This window comes from Oxyura jamaicensis, chromosome 13, assembly GCF_011077185.1.
Source record: "Oxyura jamaicensis isolate SHBP4307 breed ruddy duck chromosome 13, BPBGC_Ojam_1.0, whole genome shotgun sequence".
In the NCBI taxonomy this organism is placed as follows: domain Eukaryota; kingdom Metazoa; phylum Chordata; class Aves; order Anseriformes; family Anatidae; genus Oxyura; species Oxyura jamaicensis.
This window is the reverse complement of record NC_048905.1, coordinates 14,725,280-14,746,196: the sequence shown is the minus strand read 5'-3', so window position 1 is coordinate 14,746,196 and position 20,917 is coordinate 14,725,280. Positions and strand designations below refer to the sequence as shown.

General features: G+C 51.8%; 1 protein-coding gene across 3 annotated transcripts in view; it reads right to left on the bottom strand.

Annotated features, from left to right (window-relative positions):
• Nucleotides 1-20,917, bottom strand: part of COL23A1 (collagen type XXIII alpha 1 chain) — a 165,100-nt gene that overhangs the window by 23,356 nt on the left and 120,827 nt on the right. For 2 of the 3 annotated variants that reach the window (XM_035338986.1, XM_035338989.1), the window contains exons 4-5: nucleotides 16,883-16,890; nucleotides 1,107-1,133 (exon numbers count right to left, since the gene is read on the bottom strand). In XM_035338986.1, the coding sequence (XP_035194877.1) occupies nucleotides 1,107-1,133; nucleotides 16,883-16,890 (35 nt within the window). Of the gene's footprint in view, nucleotides 1-1,106; nucleotides 1,134-13,245; nucleotides 13,273-16,882; nucleotides 16,891-20,917 lie in introns of all 3 variants that reach the window. The other variant, XM_035338988.1, reaches the window with a different exon arrangement.

The following is a 20,917-nucleotide window of genomic DNA, read 5'->3' as shown; positions in this document are numbered from 1 at the left end:
ATATATTTAATTCACATTTGCCATCTTCAAGTATAGGATAGAAAACAGGATAAAAAGCAACCTCTGCTATTACAAAACAATGTACAGCTATAACAAAATGCTCTCTAGCTGGCTAAAAATAAGTACTGCAAATAACTTTTCAATGGCAAAGACTGACTGACTTCTGCCCACTCTGGAAAAAAAAGAAAAAAGCAACAAAAAACACCACGATTAGTTGTGGACCAAAGCTTGAAAAGATTTCAAATGGTGCCCTCTAGTGAACGTGGAATCAAGTGGGACTGGGAAACAAAAAGCCAGAGGTAGCCGGGTGCTCCCGCAGCAAGCCGCCTGAAGGATTCAGCGCTGGCCAGCGTTCTGCCAACAGAAGTCAACAAGGCTGTTTCTGTGACAGCAGCAAGTAAAGAAAGGAGCACCTGAGTGTCCAAAGGGCTTCCGAGCAACAAAAAAGTCAAGAAAACAGCTCAGGAAATGAAGCCCAGGATGCTCCAGAAAGCGCTGCATCGTGCAGTGCCAGGGAAGCTCGCCCCTCACTCGAGCACTGCCTGCCTGCGCTCCTTTGGAGCTGAAGAAAAGCATCCTGGAACCAATCCTTGCCATGACACCACCATGTGCTGCCAGCAGCCCGTGACCAACATCACTGGTTTGCTTCTTCCAAGCAGCTAGGGCAGTCTGTTTCCCACACTCGGTGCACGGCCCACAGCAGGATGAGCCACAGCCGAGAGGAGCCACGGAGCTCAACCCACCTCCGGCTCCAGCAGAGCACAGGAGGTCCGTGGCCAAGCCTGTCACCCCCAGCCACCAGCGCTCAAAAAAGACTCGAACTTGCAGAATTCCAAATCCAATCTTTGGACAAAAGAGACTCAAACTTGCAGACTCCCAAATCCACCTTCAGTAGCGGCATCGCCCCCTGTGCAAAGGGACCGTGTTCCACCCGTGCTTGGGGTTTAAACTCGTACAAGTTTCAGACCACAGACTCATTTTTCTTTCCAATAAACAGTTATACGTATAGAAAATATTTAGATTTGGATCACAGTTGAGGTTCTGCCCAGCCATTGCAGAGCAGCACAAAGAAAGACACGACGCATTTGGCACTTGGTGCTACTTACTGGTTTGCCATCCAAGCCAAGGGGCCCCTGCAAAGGGAAGGAAAAGACAGCGTTAGAAAAAAATAAGATGGAAGACCAACGCTTCACAAACACAGCAATATCAGTCGTGCTCTGAAAGAGGCTCTGGATGCATAGAGGACAATCTTTGGCTATGTTACTCGTATACCTAATCCTTCATGCATGCGGCCCAGCAAGAAGGTTTCGCAGAAGCCGAGGGAGAGGCGACAACGTGCAGAGCACGAAGAGGCGTGAAAGGAAGCGACAGGGTTAGTGACAGGGACGCTGCTCCGGCACAGCACCTGGGACTGCCTCAGGTTTATAAGGACAGAGTACACACACCTGGTTTGGTTAAAGTGAGGAGGGTTGGGAGCAATTCGTAGCAGTCTCGGGGCTGAACTGGCTGTTTTCTGAGGAGGACTTGGTAAAACCCTGCTGCGCCCCGTGGGCAGCAGCTCTCGCCCTCACACCACGCCACTAAGTCTCACTGAGGGGACCGGGTGTCGCGCTGGGGAGGAGGGAAGGGTGCATCCGTCCCACAGGCCGATACCTACGTGCTTTGCTCATCTGCAGTGTCACGAGGCTGGAAACACACCTGTACTTGCGGGGCTGAGCACTGAGCTGCCCCAGCTCACCCCCAGGTCTCCCTTTTTTAGGGTAGCCACAGGAGCACGCGGTAAATCCCCGTGGTCCCAGGCTATTTCCCTGTCGTTCTGGGCATGCCGTCCTCGATTAACGCGAGCTGCTGAACATCTCGTGTCGTAGGAAGCCTTCTTGTGAGAAAGGATGGATGCGGGGAGAGGAAGAGCAGGTGCTCTAATGCCCACGGACACACAGACGCAGCTCCCCTGCCGCCAGCTGGGGCTGCACAGAGCCAGGCGGGGATGAGGAGAAGCAGCACGAAAGCTGTGGTAGATCCCAGGAGAACGACATTCCCCAGTCTGCTACCTACAGCCTAAGAACTTAAGCCTGTTCCTCAGCCCTGCAGGTGTTTCCCAAAGAGATACGGCCCAATGGCTGTGAGTCCACACAGCACTGGGCCTCCTGCTTCCACCCCACATTTCCAGCCCTGGCTGACGTGCACGGCTGGGCAAGGACGAGCTCCAGAGAAAGCCGAGGGGCTGGAGCAAACCCCTGGGCAGCACAGCCCGGCCCAGGGACACGGCTCGGCCTTCTGTCATCCCAAGCACCAGCCCAGTATCGCTGTCCTCTCTGCCTACTGCAAGCACGAGGGCTGTGCTTGCGAAAGGGAGCCTGGGGGTTAGCACATCCCACACCTGCACACGCGTGGGCGTCTTCACAGCTTGCTCTACAAACGTGCTGGGCTCACATCTCCTCCCGCACGGAGGACTTGTCTTCTCTAAGTCTTAGGGAACTGTTTGGGGTGAACCTTCTTTTAATTTAGCTTAAATCTATGATGCTGAAATGGAGAAAAAAAGAGAAAAAAAAAAAGATGTTGGCAAGAGGACCCTAAGGGCTGCATTAAAATAGCATCCTTCCAGCTCCCAGCTCCAGCCATCAGTAAGGAATAAATCAGTCTGCGGCAGCCGCGTGGAACATAAACCCCGGGATGTGCCCAGCTCTGTCGGGAGAGAGGCAGAGCCAAGGACTGAGTCCTGGGCATCAGGATGCTCTGCAGGGCCAGGGGTGCTGGATGAAAGATGTTCACCTGAAAATAATGGGGCTTGCTACACACAGCATTTCTGAATTTACCAGACTGTATTATTTACATGATATATTATCTCTTAAGAGGAGCTACCAGTGCCCAACTGCTACGTAGCATTAACAACAGTTACATCTCATATCCAGTCATATCCATCAATACAAAGGCTTACGTAGCTCAGCCAAACTACTCGTGACAAACACCCCTCCGTACTTCATCTTACCACGTTTCTTTACGTCGTAACGCTCGGGCAAGGCATCAGGCCCACCAGGTTTCTTTCCTGAAACTAAGGCTGCTGGAGATGATTCACCTGAAACAGCCACTGGTGATCTCCAGAGGAAAAAACTGGGACCTGAGCAAGGAACCCAGGGGACGGCCGAGTTCTCCAAGAAGCAGGAGTCCCACGCATTAAAAAAAAAAAAAATAATAAAATTCCAATGGCAATTCATCAGCTTCTAGCTATTCTTGTATCAGTCCACAAAGGGACATCCAGAAGGAAAAACAATGGCCTATTCAAAGGATGTTTGTTTGAGGGAAAGCATTTAATGCTCGAGAGAAACAATATTCATGGGGCTTTCAGGCTCCGGGCCAGCCACTCCGCTGAGCGGACAACGCCGGGACCCAGGCTTGGAAACCTTTGGTCAGCCTGAGCCGGGGACCCGACGGCCGTGTCCCACCACGGGGCTGCGGGAGCCAAGGCACAGAGCAGCCAGGGAAGTGCGTGGGGAGGTGAGGGGACAGCATGGGAAACCTGGGCTCGCCTACTGTACGGCCTGCGATTGTCAGGAGCACCCACGTGTCGAGATCATCTCTTCCTTGAATTCTGCCCTTTTAATTAAACATGAAGCGACCTTTAGTTTATTTGATAACTAAGCTTTTACTATCTGATAGCTTAAGGGGAGGGTGAGCTCTCCGCACACCCTGAGCGAGAGGAGGCGTTGCAGCAGCTTCGTGCTGGCATTTTTGCCCGGGGATGAATTTCACTCATGCCCTTGCCCATGCTCTACTACAAGCCTTTTGCTCCCATTTCAGCTTCGGAGAAAGGGGATGGACTTGGTTACAATTAAAAAAAAAAAAAAAAAGGAAAGAAAGGAAAGAAGTAAGAGCCTAAAGAGCCTTTTCTTTTTTGGTGTGTGCTTGTTTCACAGCAAGAGCTCAGGAGGGTCAAGACGTAGCACCGGAATTTTTGCAGTGGCAGGTGATTTCACCCAACGCTGAGTGTCTGAGGGCTTGGGAACAATTTTACGTTCACCAAAGAAGACGTGGAGCTCACAAGCAAGCTCTGATTCACAAGCAAAAGCTCTCGCAATAAGTAAACATCTCCCTGCTCCATCCCTCACCCTGCCCAGGGAAAGGCTGGGTGCCAGCCTGGCTAGCCAGCCCTCTGCCTGCCTCCCCCAGTGCCATCACTGCTGCTGGTGGGGATGGACTCGCTCCAGCGACACTGCAGGAATGTTAGGAGGAAAACATCGAGTGAAAATGCAGCCAGAGATTGAGAGGACACAATCCTTCTGAGTTGGGAAATCTTCTCTCATGGTTATTTTTAATGTTTCCTGCTCTGCTAAAAATTAGCACAGGGGTCGGAAGGAACCCTGCAGTCAAATTTTAACAGATTCAAAGGGCTGCCTTCAATCTCTGTCTCTGTGGTTTCGAAAAATCGTAAAATCTTAAATTTGAAAAGGAGGAAAGTGTCAGAACAAAAGGACATGGCAATATTTTAGCATCGCCGCGAAGGGCCCGGGGTCGCTGGGCGTTGCGAATGCTGCGGCACAGCCGGGGAGTGGGGACCGTCCCTTCCTATGGCTGCACCATAAATCCTATGGCTGCACCATAAACCCTATGGTTGTGCCATAAACCCTATGGGCTGTGCCATAAATCTTCATGAGCAGGACAGCGTCCGCTGGCTACACAGTTCCTCAGCACATTTTTGCATTAGGAGAGAGCTCTGGCAAAGGCTATGGATGAGCACACCCATCCAGCCCCGACTGCGGGCCAAAGAGAGCTTTGGTATTGTGTGGGTTTGTCCAGGACCATGAAACCTTTGAGGATGTTGGGATAAATGGGGCAGATCTGGAGAAGTCATGTCCCACCCCGCTCTGTGATGTCTGTGCTGTGGGTCAGGGGATTGTGCCGGCCATTACTCGGAGCAAAACCACACCAAACGTCACAAGGAAAGCAAAGAAAGCCGGCCAGGCTCCTCCAGCTGCACAAAAGAGGGGAGAAGAGGGGCTGAGCAACGAAACCCGGGTCCTCTAACAGCACCTGAGAACCACTGGCACCAACTGCAGCTGAACCGAGCACAAGAGAAGGGCGCTGCTGGACGTCACCTCGTCCTCGCCCCCGTCACCGCCGCCTCTCCTCCTTCCCCAGCGCCTCAGTACAGGACCAAGCCCACTTTTCTACTCCATCCGCCAGCACCACCACGAGACCCCTTCACCCTCCCGAATGTTAAATGCACACAGAGGTGGCTGACCCCCCACCCACAGCATATGCGAGGAACTTACCCGGGGCACACGCTGATGGCAACGTCACCGCAGGTGACAGCCGTGAGCCCAGGTCCCTCGGGGGCTTTCTGGGGTCCCCAGAAGAGGCCGATCCGGGCCCAGGGCAGCGCCCCTGCTGCTGCCTGCCTGAGTCGGGCTCTGAGACCCTTAAAGGCAGGGGGCGTTTGTGGTAATTACGGGGTGGGGATGGCGTGACGGGGATGGGATCGCTGCCAGGGGAACTGTCCTGCACTTGTGTCTGTAGATCTGTGCTTACACGGTGATATTATATATAGAAATAGCCCAATAGAAATTCTCCTTTGGTCCACAACTACCCACAAACCTTAAAAACTACTTTTTTTAGGAGACCTGCTGCCCCACGAGGGATACGAGCTTGATAAGGGCCAGGCGTGTGTTAATGAACCAACCCCCAGAATCTGTGCTCTCTTCCAAAAAATAAAAAATAAAATCTGTCCTCAGACTGCTGGGTAGCCTTCTGTCCATTCTTTGATAGAAACAAAGCAGAAACGAGCAGTAATTTGCTAAAAACTTCACCCATAATGCAAACCAGATCGTGGGGCTCTGCAAGAGAGCCGCCACCTCGGAGGCTGGGCTGGGCCGCGTGGGGCACCCAGTCCCTGCGCCCCCACACAGGGCACCGATGCTTGTGAGAGTTTCTGAAAGGCTTCAAAAATAGAAAAAAAATGAAAAAGTAAGCCCAGACCCTATTCTGGGGGTGTTTTGGGGGGTGGCCCTGCCCACCACTCAGCCCCTCCGTTGCATCAGCAGTGTCGGTTTCCTGGAGCATGGCAGCTCCCGGCTCGCTTCCCAGGTGCCAACAACGTTCACTGGGGGTTCGTTATGGAGATAAGGGACTTCTCCTTCAGTATCTGCCTCAAACACAAAACTAGCCTCCTTCCATCTGTTCACAGAACCCCCCCCCCATTGTTTTGCTGGACATCTTCTCAAAGACACCCAAGAAAAACGCCTGGGAGCAAAACTAAGGCTGACCAGTCCAAAGGGGTGGAGAGAAACCGCTGCGCTGGGGCAGCTCGCTCCAATTTGCGAGCGAGCCTGCTCGGACCAAACACGCAGCAAGCCCAGAGCAGAGCCGGGGCTCATCCCTCCTCCCAGCACACAGGGCACCGAGCAGCCACCGCGAGCGAGCCCCTCGACTCGGGGCCAGCCCCCGCTCCCCGCTCCCAGGCACGCCAGGATCACCGCATCTGCGCTGAGCGCCAGCTCGCAAGCGAGCGCTCGCTCATCTGTGCATCACATGGCACCGGTTCCCTTCCAAAACAACAAAGTGCTTTTATGGAAGAAAGAGTCCCCTGACTCCCCCCAAATTTCTGAGGTTTAAATGAGTTCCATGTGTACCGTGCGACTGCTTCTCGCAAGCGCTCGGTGCCCAATTGGTTGGGGGGCTAGTTTGCATTTCATTTGCATTCAATGTCCAGCTAAGAGAGGAGACAGCCTCTGTGGTGGGAACGAAATTTTGACGTTGGGAAGCAATTGTTTTGGAGGAACATTGACATTTGAAGCAAACGCTTCAGCCTCTTACTGTCTTTGTATTCTTACCCTGCCAGTGCCATCCCAGCTCTCCAGCTGTACTGGGATTACTTCTCCCTTGTGGCTGAGGAGCAAACTTCTTGGGTTTTCTCAGTTTTCTCCTGCCTACAAGCCAAACCTCGGTACCAGGTGGCTGTGTCCAAACATACCAGAGGCAGACACAGATGCACTCGCACCCAAAGCGGTGAACCAGAGGAAGCCAGAAACCAAAGCCCTGCTTCCACCAGGCACTCGGCTGGCGAAGGACCTCTTCCACCACCCGTCCTTGCGGGCAGCTTCCTCACCAAGCCTCCTCCTACACCCGCCAGCTGGGGCCCAGGCGGCCACCTCGAGTCGTCCCCAAATTGCCACGTGTGCTTAGGGTCAAAAATCCACCCGAGCAACTGGGGCAGAAAAATCCTCCTTGCAGATGTCACTGGTGCCTTGCGAGCTGCTCTCCTCCGCTTGGCCAGAAGCGCTGCAAGAGAAATGGGAAGCCCAGAAGATAACCAAACGCATCTGCAATTCCTCTCCTGTGTGGGATATAAGGCAACTTTTTTTTTCTTTCCCCTGTGCAAGTTACCTCTAAATCAAAAGAAAAATAAACAGCTGCCTTAAGAGCTGTTCTTTGCAAAATCATTGTTGTCTCCACACGAGAGAGCCAGTAAACAGACATGACGGGAGAACACACTGGATCTGCTTTCCCTGCTTAAAGGAGTTATCCCCGCTGGGCAAACAGTTACGTGGATTGGCCACAAAACTGATATTAAAATGAAATGAAAAAACTGAAACTGAAAAAGTTTGCCTTGTAAAATGAATGTTTGCTACTTCTGTCTTCTGGGGTCCTGCTGGGAGAGGTATCCTTGAAGTCTGAATACGTATGAATAAAAGACAAACACAGGACCGAACCCTGCAATTAAGGGCAATAATCGTAGTTCAACTGTTATGACCTTGATGAAGGTCATAAGAAAACTAAGAAAACTGAGCTTCACGATGGCAACCGTTTTGGAGATGGATCCAAATTACAAGATGCAGTTTTTGAATATATCTAATGAAGTCAGATATTATTATTGTTTCTTTTAAGAATATGTGCGTGCACAACAAACAGAAACACCCATGCAACATCCAGGCACTCCGTGTCTGTACACGAGCTACCACCCATGGTCTAGAGAGCACCCGCCTATTGCAAAAAGCCAAGGGAAGTCTGAGGTCCACGTGCTCGCCCCTACATAGCACGGTCTCCCGTTCCCAACAGTCCTCCTGAAGGGTTAAGCTGCTGTTCCCAACGCAACCCATCTCTCGGAGCTTTTTGGTGAACTCCAAGTGGCCGCACCAGGACGGAGAAACTGCCACGAGGAGCTGGCTTTGGCATGTGTTCCTCAGTTGCTGCACATCAGCCTGCGTTCCCAGCACATCCATGGGTCACACAGACAGCTTACGTGGGCTTTCCCTTGCTGAGTTCTGTTAATTGAGGTTTTCAATTGCTCAGGGAAGAAACCCCAAAACTCAGCTGATTGGAGCCCAGGTATAGAGCTGCCACCCCAGCCAGGGCCGTGCTGCTCTGCAGCTCTGGGGTCTTGCAAGCGGAGGAACCAGCTGCCCTCCTGCGTGTGCTCCCCCAATTCCTTCTCTCAGACATCAGCTCAGAAATAACATTTGGCTTCGCTTTTTGTCTTGAAAATTAATTAAAAACAGAGTTTATCATCCTTACAAGTTGATTTCCAGCTCCAAGCACTACAGCTGAGCATTTAGCTCACTGCGCAGAGCTCCCAAAACAGTTTCTAAAGATGCTGAGCTGCTTAGCTCCACCAGCTCCTCAGCCTGAGGAAGACCATCAATATTTGAGAATACCCCGCGCAAGAACATTTCAGTTGTGACCGAGCAATTATTCCTCACAAGGTGCACCAGCGCCAAGTGTGTTGTTCTCAGAGATCCTCCAGCACAGTGCCAGCACGCAATGGGCGTTCAAAGGGCCCCTCTCACAAAGCACATCATGAAAAAACAGAAAACGAGACACTCTCCTCCACCAGAACTCCATGACTCGTCATGGTGTAGTTACTGGTCATTAGAAAGGGATGTTGTTACTCAGTACTGACTTATTTTGAGTAAGAAGCTGCCTTACGTCTAAGCACGCAGAACTTGAGGCATTTTCCTCCCGAAGAGCTCCCACCTTTGCAAGAGATGGGCAGAACAATGCTGAGGCTCTTTCAGGCAACGCAAACGATTTACAAAATTCAAAGGCAGGCATACACTAAAGGAACCAAATGAAGAACACTCTGCTCAACTAAAAATAGATGATAATATTCCAAGGAAAACGTACAAAGTAGGAGACAACTCTGTTTCCTATCACAGTTTTTCTGCAAAGCCTATTCCCAGCTCTGCTTTTTATTAATGAAGACATGCACATGAAGTAATTCGCCTCATTAATCAACCTCGTTCCTTCGGTTTCTTCCCACTTGAAGTGACAACTCTCCACTCGGGATGTCACGTTTGGGTGCCGGAGTGGAGACTGACTTTGGGGGAGACGAGTTAGGGGCAGATGAAACTCTTCAGAGACCTGGGCTCCAGAAGGCCTCTCTGGTGGATGGGATGAGGGAAGAAAACGGTTTCTGGTGAGCAGCAAATGCAACAGCTCACTGGGGAAGAGGAGAAATACTGTGCAGGAGGAGAGCTGAGCAGTTTGAAGGCAAGGAGAAACCATCCCCGCCTGGGGCAGGGGAATGGGACGAGGGCAGGCAGCTAAAGGCACCACCCAGCGCTTTCCCTCCATGGATTATTTGGTTCCAGCAAGCAGCTACATAACGGGAAGATCCGCCTGCACCGAAAGGTCAGCTGGAAAGCCTCCTTCCAGTACAGCTCCTCCATCTGGTCCTCGTTTTTCTGTTTTCCATCCTCCCCAGATGCGGCTGTCCATGCCGCTAACGTAAGCAGCCGAGAGCACCCCTGCGCCAGCCCTCTGCAAAGCCAGCCCCTCTGCTCCTCCGCAGCCCTGAGGAGCGGTGTCCCCATCGGGCCAATGAGGTGAGCTGCTCGGCCACGTGGCTTCCTTCACAGCCACCGAATCACGGGCAGTGTGGGGACAACACCACCAGCTCTGCCGCTGCCACCCTCCTGCTCACCCGCACCACTGCTTCAGTGGGATCCTCGTCCCTGGAAGTGCAGCTCGGGGCAAGTCCCGGGAACGGCCCCAGTGCCTCGTTCTGCCCAGCAAGAAACACATTTCGGTCGTCAACTCGACTGCACATCTGCTTTTCTTCTGCTCCAGTGCAGCTGTGCAAAAACTCCGAATCCAACTCTTGGGGGCTGCACTTCGGTTTGGGCTGGGCACTCTTTTGGCAAACGCCGGCAGTGTCAGCCAAATTTTGCTCATCAATCTGATCCAAAGGCTGCTGTCATCTCTTCAGAATACTGGCGAGGGGAGCGCCAGAGCGAAACAATGGAGTTGGAGCAGCGGTAGCTGGTGTCCTGCCCGCGGCCACGCTCAGCGATGTTGCCAGGGCAGCAGGGAAACCACAGCACCCACTTGTGCCCGCTCACAGCACGCACAGCGGGGACAAGCAGAGCCCTAGCACTGTCCCCACAGCTGATGGGAGGTCCCTGAGCCGGGTGCTCGCGGACACAGCGATGCCCTGTGCATAAAATGGTGCTGGCCCATCCACGGTCCCCCACGGTGAGACCGGGCAGCTCACTGTGCATCCCCGCACCCTCTGCACCTCCTAACCCAGGCCTCGCAGCACTCTGCCTACTCGGGGCCAATCTGCACAAAAAATGTTGTGCATTTGGCAGGGCAGCAGCAGCACTGCCTTGGTCCTGCGTTTCTTAAAGCCTTGATAGAAAATGGCTCACTGGGATCTCACGTACACAAATGCCCACCGTGCTGCAGTACCTGGCTAGGTTTCAGATAAGCCACAGCTTCACCGCGCACGTGCAGGACTTTCTGAACAGAGATGGTTGAGACTTCATCCTCCTCGTGTCACCTTTTATCCAAAACACGGTAGCAGGTTCCCTCCTTGCTGCCTTCCCTGCGAACACACCCGTGACGGGACAGCGCAGCCTCCACTGCCTTGTGCAGCCCAGGGCTGACTTTGTCACACGCGTTTAGAGAAGAAATGCATTAGTTACCCAAGTCATTAAGAATGACATCCCTGTCCCTCTTGATCCAAAATTTGCAGGCGAACATCCCAGAAAGCCCCGGAAGCAGGGACCGTGCTGCAGCAGGTGGTCCAGCCCCAGCAATGTCCCACACGTGGCCGCAGGTGACAATGGCATCCAGCACAGGAGAGCGAGATGGGAACCGAACACTGGGGGCAGAGAGACAAAAGGGCCCCCATGCCCCCCGTGCAGCTGCACTAAGACAGCTCAAAGGCTTGTCCTGACCGGGGTTGTTTCTCCCAGTGAGCCTGAGCTGCTGCACTTAAAGCCCGTAACTGCAGAGGGCTCCTGCTCTGTTTCCACTTCGTTCACTTGATCCCGATACTCGAAGCCGGGAGGGATTTAGGGCAAGACCCGTTATTGTTGGCACATGCTTAACTGTTGAACTTAAGTCTAAAAGCCCAGCTGGATTAGAAGACCTGCTCAAACCATCTAAGAGCCTACCTGCTCTCCCTGTTGCTGCTGTAGCCGAGCACCTTCTGGGCTTCACATGTCGATGCTCTGAACCCTGCAGACCTGAGCAGGGAAGGGAGCTGACAGAAGGCAGAATCACAGCTTTCCGAAAAGGAACAGACTCCCAGCGCAATCCTCAGCACCCTCTGAAGGACTTGGTACAGCAGGGGCACACGTACAGCAGCATAAGTTCATGCCTTGTCATCAGCCATCAGAAATCCTTTCCCTTAACCTGCCCCAATATCAGAGCTCACAGTAAACCCCATGGTCTTTGTCCTCCTGTCAAATCTGACTAAAACTGGGGGGAGAAGGGGAGAAGACAGACCTGCGCAGCCCTCGGTCCATACGAAGCTACACTAGACATGTTGTGATCCACGTTCAACGGGATTTCAAAACTGAGATGAACAAAACTGGAAAAAAAATCAACAAACCCAGATCTGCTGCTGCAGGGATAGCAGGGCACGCCGTAACCCTAAAATCGAAACCAGCTCTCTGGGGTTTATAAAACAACAACGAACCTACAGAGCTCATAAAGTAGAAATTGTTTCTGCAGTAAAGTTTAATTTTAGGGCCCATACCCCTCCCCTTATGATGTTAACTATCAAAAGATTAAAAGCATCTTATGAACGCTATTTTCTCTTCGGGCCTGTCTCTAGAGCTCTGATTCACTTCACCCGAGTAAAGCTTCCATTATTTTCAACTCGCTGAAACACCAGCAGCTCACACAGAAAATCAAAGCGCTGCTACCCAGGAGGTGGAAGCGTTACCACATCCACCTCTGATCCCAAACACCATTCCGTTTCCACTTCTGCATTTGCTCACAGTTCAAGTTTTACGCAATTTTGGTAAGGAGCCTCAGAAAGCACGGAAGGAGGGAAATGTTAGAAACGCTCAGGAAATGCGTGCAACAACGCACAACATCCCTGCATCCGCTCGCAGGGCCGGATTGAGGTTTGCCACATTAGAGCCACCTCCCGACGTGCCAGTGCCCAGCTCCGTCCCAGGCAGCGCCCACCCACACGCGGTGCTCTCCCAAGAGGACCCCCAGAGCATCACCCCCGGCACGCAGGCTGGGCTTTGAGCTCTGCTCACCCCCCTCCGCCAGCCCTGAACTCTTTAACAGAGGTAACCACAGCCGGATGAGGACCAAATCCATCTGCTGAATTTTTACCTGCTCAGTTTATTTGATCAGCCCGAAGGGAACTAATTAAATCAGCTGGACGAAGCAACTGGATGTAATCAAGTCTCTCCATATGCTTTTGCTGAATTAGACTCTGGAGTCTGCTTTATGCTGACTTTCGCCCTTCAGGTACACGTGGGGCTTTGGAAACGCAATTATCATCACCTCCTTATTAGATAAAGCTACCTAGTGCAGCCACAGGCACGAAGGTGCAGCAACACACTGCTTGCTGGGCTGGGCTCACACAGATCTGCAAAGGCAGGAATAAAACCAGCAGCTCAGCTTGCCTGGACTGCAGGTCCCAGGGAGCAAGGAGAGAGGAGGTGAACAAGCCTTTTAGCAATGTTAAAGCTCTTTTCCCAGTGCAGGTGTGGCGGCAGAGCTGGAGGTCGCTGTCAGCCCTCAGCACCATCCAGGAGAGCTGGAGCACAACCCCTCCCCGGGACCTGGACTCAGCACAGAGCTGGGACCCCCACCAGGACAGGCTGGGGTGCATGCTCTGTGCTAGGGGAAAACTATTTCACCTCAGCATTTCTGAATTTCAGGACAGAAGGAAAAAAAAGATCAAGACACGCAAAGAAAATCAAGTGTCACGGAAAAGATAGATAGGATCACAGAGCGCGGATTAAGAGAGAATAAAAATAAAAGGAATAGCAGAGTTACCGGATAACCATCGCGTCCTGACTGCCCCTGTGGTGGGGAACAAGCGAGATAACAAGTCAGTCAATGCACCCGTAGCAGCACGACAGCACATCGCAGCAGGTAGGACCGGGGTCATCAGCTCCCCAGCTGGCCCCAGGGCTGAATTCCCTCCAGAGGAACCTCTCAGAGCAGTTTTCCTCTCAAAAAGGTCACACCTACAGCCCATTTCCCCAGACTTGGACCTTGCACTTCTCTTTGGCTACTTACCAAACGTTTTGCCAACCCGCACCCATCCCTGCTGCCCCCAGCAAGCGGCCAGATCCTGGCCGTGCACCCACGGCCCCATCCCACACGCTGGGGAGAGGATTCACTGGTGACTGCTGAGTGTTAAAGTCCTGCTGCAGCACCTGGCCCAGTGCAGGTTTCCCCCTCTCAGACCCGTTCACTTCCTCGAGGATGAGGCTCTCCCCGCTAAACCTCACTTCGGTTTGCAACGAAGGAGAAAGAGGAGGATGCTACGGGGAGAGACCTGACGTCATTAACAACCCCTGCAAGATCAGCAGAGAAAAACACAACCCACCCAGGGCATTTCACCTTTCCTTCTCCCCTCGGAGGGTTCCCAAAGGCATTTACAGCTCGAGCTGCTGTAAATACGCCGTGAGCTACGCTGGCGGCACTGCACGGGGCTGCAGAGGAGCCTGCTGCGAGCCAGACGTAAGGCAGATATCCGGGAAGGAGCTGTTAAGCATTAGCTGGTACACAAGTAGGCAGTAAAGCCCGTGTCTGGTACAGCAGTGTCATATGCTACTATAAACAGAGGTTATGTCAGCATGCTGCAGATACGCAGGGAGATTCAGCCATTTCTCAGGGCATCAGCGGCTCCGGCAGCTGGCTCCTACGTGGTGCGGTGGTTCTCGCTGCTCGCTAAGTGCCCCGAAGCTTTGAGTGCCTCCTGCAGCATTATTGATTCATCCAGAAACAACACTGACTTCGACAACCACCTATTTAACAAATTACAGGCTTGGGATGAAATGTACAGTGAGATTTTTATGGAGACGTATGGCGCTGGAGCGCTCGCACAAATAGGAAACACTTGTAACTCTCTCGCTGGTGAGCTCCCCAGTCAGCACGCTAATACATAAAGTGTCTGTTAATATCTGGGACTGTAAATGTTTAATTACACTGTGTGGTAAGCCTATCCTGCAATTGGAGAAATTTCCTACCCAGCATGTGATTTTAATACCCTCTGAAACAGAGGTTTTATAGCACATCGCAGCAGAATACCCCTCGCTCCCAGACAGGATGATCAATCACCCAACAGCCACAAATCCTGCACCACAAATTCTAATAATTTCACAGACACAACTAGCTTATGACAGCCAAAATGAAATACCAGAACAACTGCTACCAGGGAACAACGGAATTGAGGATACAGTTTTAGCAGAGTGCGATGCCGTACATGTAAGATGTAATCAACTCCTTATGGCCAAAATCAAGGAACAGAAGAAACTAATAGAGTTAAATGCAGTCCTGTTGAAATAAAATAATATTGTGGTTCTGCGGGTTCTAGGACTTTTATTATATATTATGTCTAAAGAAGTCCCTGGCACATGCTACTTCAACTAAAAATGCAGGATTATTATTATTTTTGTAAATGAACTAAAACGGGAGTTGTCTCTTAAAGAAGGGCAGGGGGAGAGAAAAAGGCCTTGTTTGTGTTAAATCTCCCCCGCGCTCCCTTTGCAATTCAATCGTGCCGTGGGAACCAGGAAACGAGACCAAGGAGAGACAAAGAAAAACGAGGAGCGCGCCGTATGTTGCCTACGCCGGGGACACCAGAAGCGAGCAGACAGCACGCGTGAAGAAGCGTAACACAGTTGGCCGTGTGTGGGCTGACGACAGCCCCTGATAACAGCAGGAGCAGAGCTGAAATGGTTAAATAACCCCCTTTTAATTAGCCAAAGTACTTCATGAGAAGGCCCTTCAAAGACATGTATAGATGGATATGTATGGAGACTTGAATAGCCTGTATCCTCTCCATCTGTAACCTGCCACTGAGCAAGAAATTAAAAATATTTTTCAAATTAAGTCGAACTGCATTGCTTGCAGAGAGGAATGACAGCATCACCCCGCGGAAGCAGCGCAGGGCCCGGCCCCGACACCCGAAATGCCCCCAGCAGCACGCGGCCGCAGGACTTTGCCCGCTCCCCTTCGGATGGTGCTCGCCCCGTGAATGCCCCCAGAACCAACATTTCACAAACCCACGGAGTCATTTTTATTGTGTGGGTAGAGAGGCTCTGTTGCAGTTTTTAATTACGGGATATTTACAGGAGAATTCATTCATTGACAGCCTAAGTTTTGGAGCACAAACTAACAGGGACAACTCGTTTGTTTGTGTTTCTCGAGCCAGTCAGTATCTTGGATTTATTGCTAGTGCTGGGCACAACTTTTCGTGCAAATGTGTTCGGATCTCAAAGAACGGTCAAGTCCAAGCCATTAAGTCTTAAATTTTCCTGTTTTGCTTCTTCAAAACCTGGCCAAAAAATAATTTAGCTCAACTCCCTCTTTGGGCTAAAAAAATAAACTTGAAATAGAAGCCCAGTTTCCGAGGGCCAAGCGCCACGAACCAACCCCAGCGGTGGCGGCGTCCATCCCCGGAGAAGCACAGCCATGGCGCTGTGACAGCCCCCGTGCTCCGCACGCATTTCCCTGGCAGCTTTTGGCCTTTAGACAGATGTACAGAGCTGGAAATTAACTAGCCCAGGAATAGTTAGCTTTTTTTTTTTTTTCCTGAAACGATCCCGTTTTAACCCAGTGAGGCTCTGTAAGAAGAGCGACGTGAAGAAACATCTCTGTTAATGCAACGGTGAACAAGGGAACACGCGGCTGCCGACAGCCTGCACCTCTCCTCCTCCTCCGGCTTTGGGGGAAGAAAGGTAGAAGGAAACCAGAAGCACCTAACGCCCATAAATTCTCTTTAAAAATCCCTCAGCAGCTCGGAGGGCCCAAGCGAAAGGCTGTATTCTCGCTCCAAGAGCAGCGGGAGAACATCAGATCTGGACGTGGTGGCACAGCGAAAGGCATGTCTGAACATTTGGAAGGAGGAGTTGACACATTTTCAACTATTACCCCTTCAAACAACAAATTCCCCATAAATTTTCTGGTCGCACTGGGAGGAACGCTCGTTACTCTCCCCAAGACTTCAAAGAGAAGCAAGCGAGCTACGTCTTTCCCTCCAGCCCCCTTTGCGAGCCTACTAAACCCGTATGAAGCGATGGAAACGCAGCAGATAAGAAAAGCAAGACAGAGCTTTAGGACTAAAAATCCCACCAAAACGTTAAAATATTAGTACAGCACTCGTTCAGCTAAATGGAAGCTGAGTAAAGACGCTCTACAGGGAAAACTCTTTTTACTGAATATTTGCTTGGTTTAAAATTACTGGAAGTCCCCGAGGGCAGCAAGTTAAACATTTAAAAACTCCCCCCACACCATTTGTCTACAATTGTGAAAAAAATACAGCAGCATCTGGTACCAATTGTGCTTCCAGACACACCTCTACCAAAAAATGCTGTGCTTTTGCAACGCCACAGAAAGGAAGGGGAGGGGGAAGGGGCAGCCTTAACTTTGTTGATCCAACAGTAAAATCCACGATACTTACTGCAGGGCCTGGAAAACAAAAAGAAAAACAAAGAAAAGAGTCACTCGATTATGAAGTATGATCTACATAAAAGCACATCACAGGGGAAAAAGCAGGGAGTCGCAGCACTTCGCAGTTCAGTCCCGACGCGATGACTTTCCGGATGCACTCAACGCCACCCGCCCGTTCCCGTGTGGGACCGTCTCACCCGCTGGTGGCAGGGCAGCCTTCCAGCGGCCGTAAGACCCCGTTCCTCCACCCTCTTCCCCACGTGAATCCCTTCTCTGTCCCGTGTGAGGCCTTGTGCATGTCACAAAGCATTGCTTGCATTGCCCAGAGCACCACGCGCAACCACAGAGCACCTGGCGAGGATGTTGCTACAGCTGCCCTCGAGGCCAGAGTGATGCACAGATCCCAAATGTCACCGTCATTCGGTCCCCCGACCTCAAAACATGTCCCAACACCGAGCTCCTGCACGTGCAGGAGGCTCTGGGCATGCTGCTTGGGAGCTTTGCTGTGCTCAGGGACCGCTGAGCGGCTGACGCAGGATGCGTTAAGTCCAGGGGGAAAAAAAACACCTTCTAGAGTAGGTTTGCGTGTACCAGTATCACAGCCTGGAGCTGGGGTTAGCAGCAGTTAATAAACACTAATAAATAACCAAAAGCTGCGCTCCCCTGCAGGGCAGGGGTCCCCGCCACGTGCCAGACTGATTCCTGCAGCTTTCCCAGCATTGGCCCTGCTCGGCGCTACCCGGAGGTGAACGCTGAGCCCCAGCCTAATGCAAGCCATGTTGCACTCCCGTTTGCGAGGCATCCTAAAGCTCTCCGATTTGGGCTCCTTCATGCTCCATTTCCCCGTCTGATCCAAAGCAGAAACAAATCACAATTAAAAAAGAAAAAAAAAATGTGGGAAAAATTAAAACGGAGAACAAAACGCCTTCCTTCGTCGCGTGCCATTCTATAATACACAACAAGGAGCGTGTTTCGGGCTAACACATATTCAAGGTCTTTTAAGCTTGTTTAAAAAAATCATACGTTGAAAAATTAAAATAACAAAACTTCTAAAAGCCTAAGAATCAAGACTGGGACCAGGGAACAAGGGGCAGAGCCTGCTGCCGAGAACCAGCCCAGTAACCCGCGCTCCTCAGCTTAGCGGGGCCAGCTCTGCGCGCAGCCAGGCGATGGGGGGCACGGAGGGGAGGCAACAACCTCCAGACCTGCCCCCTACCCAGGGCCAGGCAAGTTTTCGTGCTAAAATTCACACAGGTTATTAGCGTGCTTTCCTGGGTTTAATTTCTTGCAAATACAGAAGTCAGTGGATCTCGGCCAATTTATTAACTGAGAATCACAAACCTGATTTATTAACTCCCTTATATGCCAGGCAACCCACAAGAGCCCTTCTGGAGAAAAGTAAAAGCTAAGTCCCAAACAAGAATCGGCCAGGAAATTATTTTAATAGGGGATTTCAATCAGCTACCAATTATCATCTCCTTGGAATTTGCTGCCTTTTTCCTTTTTCCAGCTGTTTTCTCCCAGCGCGTGCAGGCTCCTTTAAAACGCAAGGCTCAGAGCCGAGGGCTTTCTGGAGGTGCCTCGGAGGATGCTCCCTAAGGACACCTGGGCAGTTAGGCTCCTCCTCACGGCAGTCACGGCCAGTAGCTCTTCATTAAGGCATAAAGCGAAGCCTATTGAACCAAACCTTTCCCCCCTCTAGGCACAGCATCACGTGCTGGCTTGCAGGACGTGTTTTCTCAAGGCTCAGCCCCAAGACGGCCGTCTCCTGTGGAAGCCAGTCAGGCGTTTTGCAAGGCAGCAGCAAACAGAAGTTCGTCGCGTGCCAAGGGGCTGTCCCCGACCTGGCCACCTCCTCGGCGCAGGCACATTGCGCAGGACACGTGCTCTTTCCAGAGAAATCCGCCAGAATTCGCTGCTAATCATTCTGAGTAGAGCGACTGTTCTTAAAGCCCTCAAGAGCGAAACCAGTTAGAAATCGTTGTAATAAGAGTTGGAAAGAGCTTTTGTACATCTGAAACTTGGGGGCTTAGCTGGGAAGGAAAAGGAGGCAGACAAACTAAGTTGCAATGCATAACATTTGGTCTCCGGCCGGTTTGTTGTAGCGGGGGAAACTTGGCACGCTTTGCCAAGCACCTTACTGCTGTGCCAGGGGGACAGCACGGACCCGACACTGCCAGGGCACGGAGGTGCTTGGATACACCAAAAGATTCCTTAGGAAGCGGAACTGTTGTGCTAGAGGGAGGTGAAAATAGAACTTTTACAGCTGAGTGACCCAGATCTCCTGCCTGCCTGCCGTTACCGTCGCTCTGCGTACCCCAGGCTCACGGATACCCACTGGAGCGTCTCCACGAAAACACGTGCCGCGTGTTTGCGCGCCCAGCTGCCGAGCCGGGATGCTGCGAGGGGAGAACTAAGTCGTGGACAAGGAGGAAGGGGGCAGCTGCAGTGGTCAGAAGTCACCGATCAGCTTTGCTCCACCGGGAAGAAACGCCTGTCCCTGTCTGCTGGCCTCCGTAACTCCTGTCCGTGCCTCAGCGCGGGTGCACGTTCTAGCAAAGAGGCTTGCTGCTGAGAGCAAACGTAGGACAGATGAGATTTTTCCTAACGCTCGGTAGAAGCCAAAGCACTCCTCCATGTCCGATGGCGTATGGACACGAACAATCATGGCAAAAGCGCAGGGAGCACTGGAAATGCCCAAATAAACAGAAAGCCCTCTATGATTTACTCGCACGCACACACGCGCTGAGTAAGAACAACTGTACGCTTATGGTTGTACAGTCGCATGGCCAAGAGGCTTGGGAGAGTCTTAATGGGTAAAATATGGGGCTTAAGTACGTGTAGGGCTGGGAGAGAAGTCATGTTTCTCTGCACAGAAACTGCTCTGCTCTCGCTCCTTAAAAAGAGCCGTGGCGCCTTCCCTGTTCCAAGCTGGGGTATTTCTGTAAACAGAAGAGATGTAACAGAATAATGAAAAAATTACTTGGTACCCAAACTCTTTTTTTAGAAGCTCAGGCTGAAGAAACAACTGCAGCGTAATGTAAATTTGGAAACAGAGTTGGGGCGGGGGGAGAAGGCCGTTTTATCCCATTTCAAAATTTCAAAGCCTTCTCCCTACAAGCGTTTCTGAAACAGAAAATTTCTGTAAACAAAACTCGCTGCCAGAGACAGCCGTGCTGCTAAGTCGACACTTTCCAGTGAAGAAATACTTCGTCAAATAACGATAACCCTCCCAGGCCTACCCATATAGGCAATTTCTGTGCCCGAAACAGCCAACTGCCCTCACCACGCCGTCAGGACGGGAGGTTTACGTCCAGAACCAGATCTTGCTCCACGTGCTGGGAGTAGAGACGTACGCAGAGACTTCCCAGACTTCCCATGTCAGCTGTGTTTCCTTCCTGGTTGTTCTGGAGGGATTTTGAGTTCTGGATCAAGCTGCCAGCCCCCAGTCCAGTTACACAGAGACCTGGATACGATTCTTCCATCCTTCAGCCGTACCCAGCACGGACCCATCCTTACGAAACGAAGGGAATCCTGCTCAGCTGAAAGCTTCCAAGGGCTGGTGGGAACTGGCATGATGCTCCTGTGCGGTGGCGCTGACACATTTTGACGGAGCTGGGGACGTGTTGGAGCAGAGCAGGCACTGCCAGGGGCACGAGTGACCTGCTCCAAGAGCCCCATGGCACCGGCTGCTCCCCACCGGAGCCACAGGGAAGATTCCCAGGGCCAGCTGGCTGCTAGAGTAAATAAAGCGGGTCAGATAGCACCGCCCGGCTCCATAACTCCGGGCTTTGTTTAGCTGCACTGACAGCCACAGGAACGCTCCCCGACGCGTCTGGGCTTCGTGTTTATGGTCAGCGAGGAGATGACAGCGGGGCCGCCCGTGCCGCCGCAGGAGGCTCAGGTTTTCAGTCCTTTTTGAAGCCTGTGAAACCACGCTGCCCCATTTCAGAACAGTCCAAATAATTCAGTTTATCTAGAATTCATTTAAAATTAGTCTCCAATAGTATTGTGTCTTTCTGTAGTAGAGTGGTTGACTCGGTGT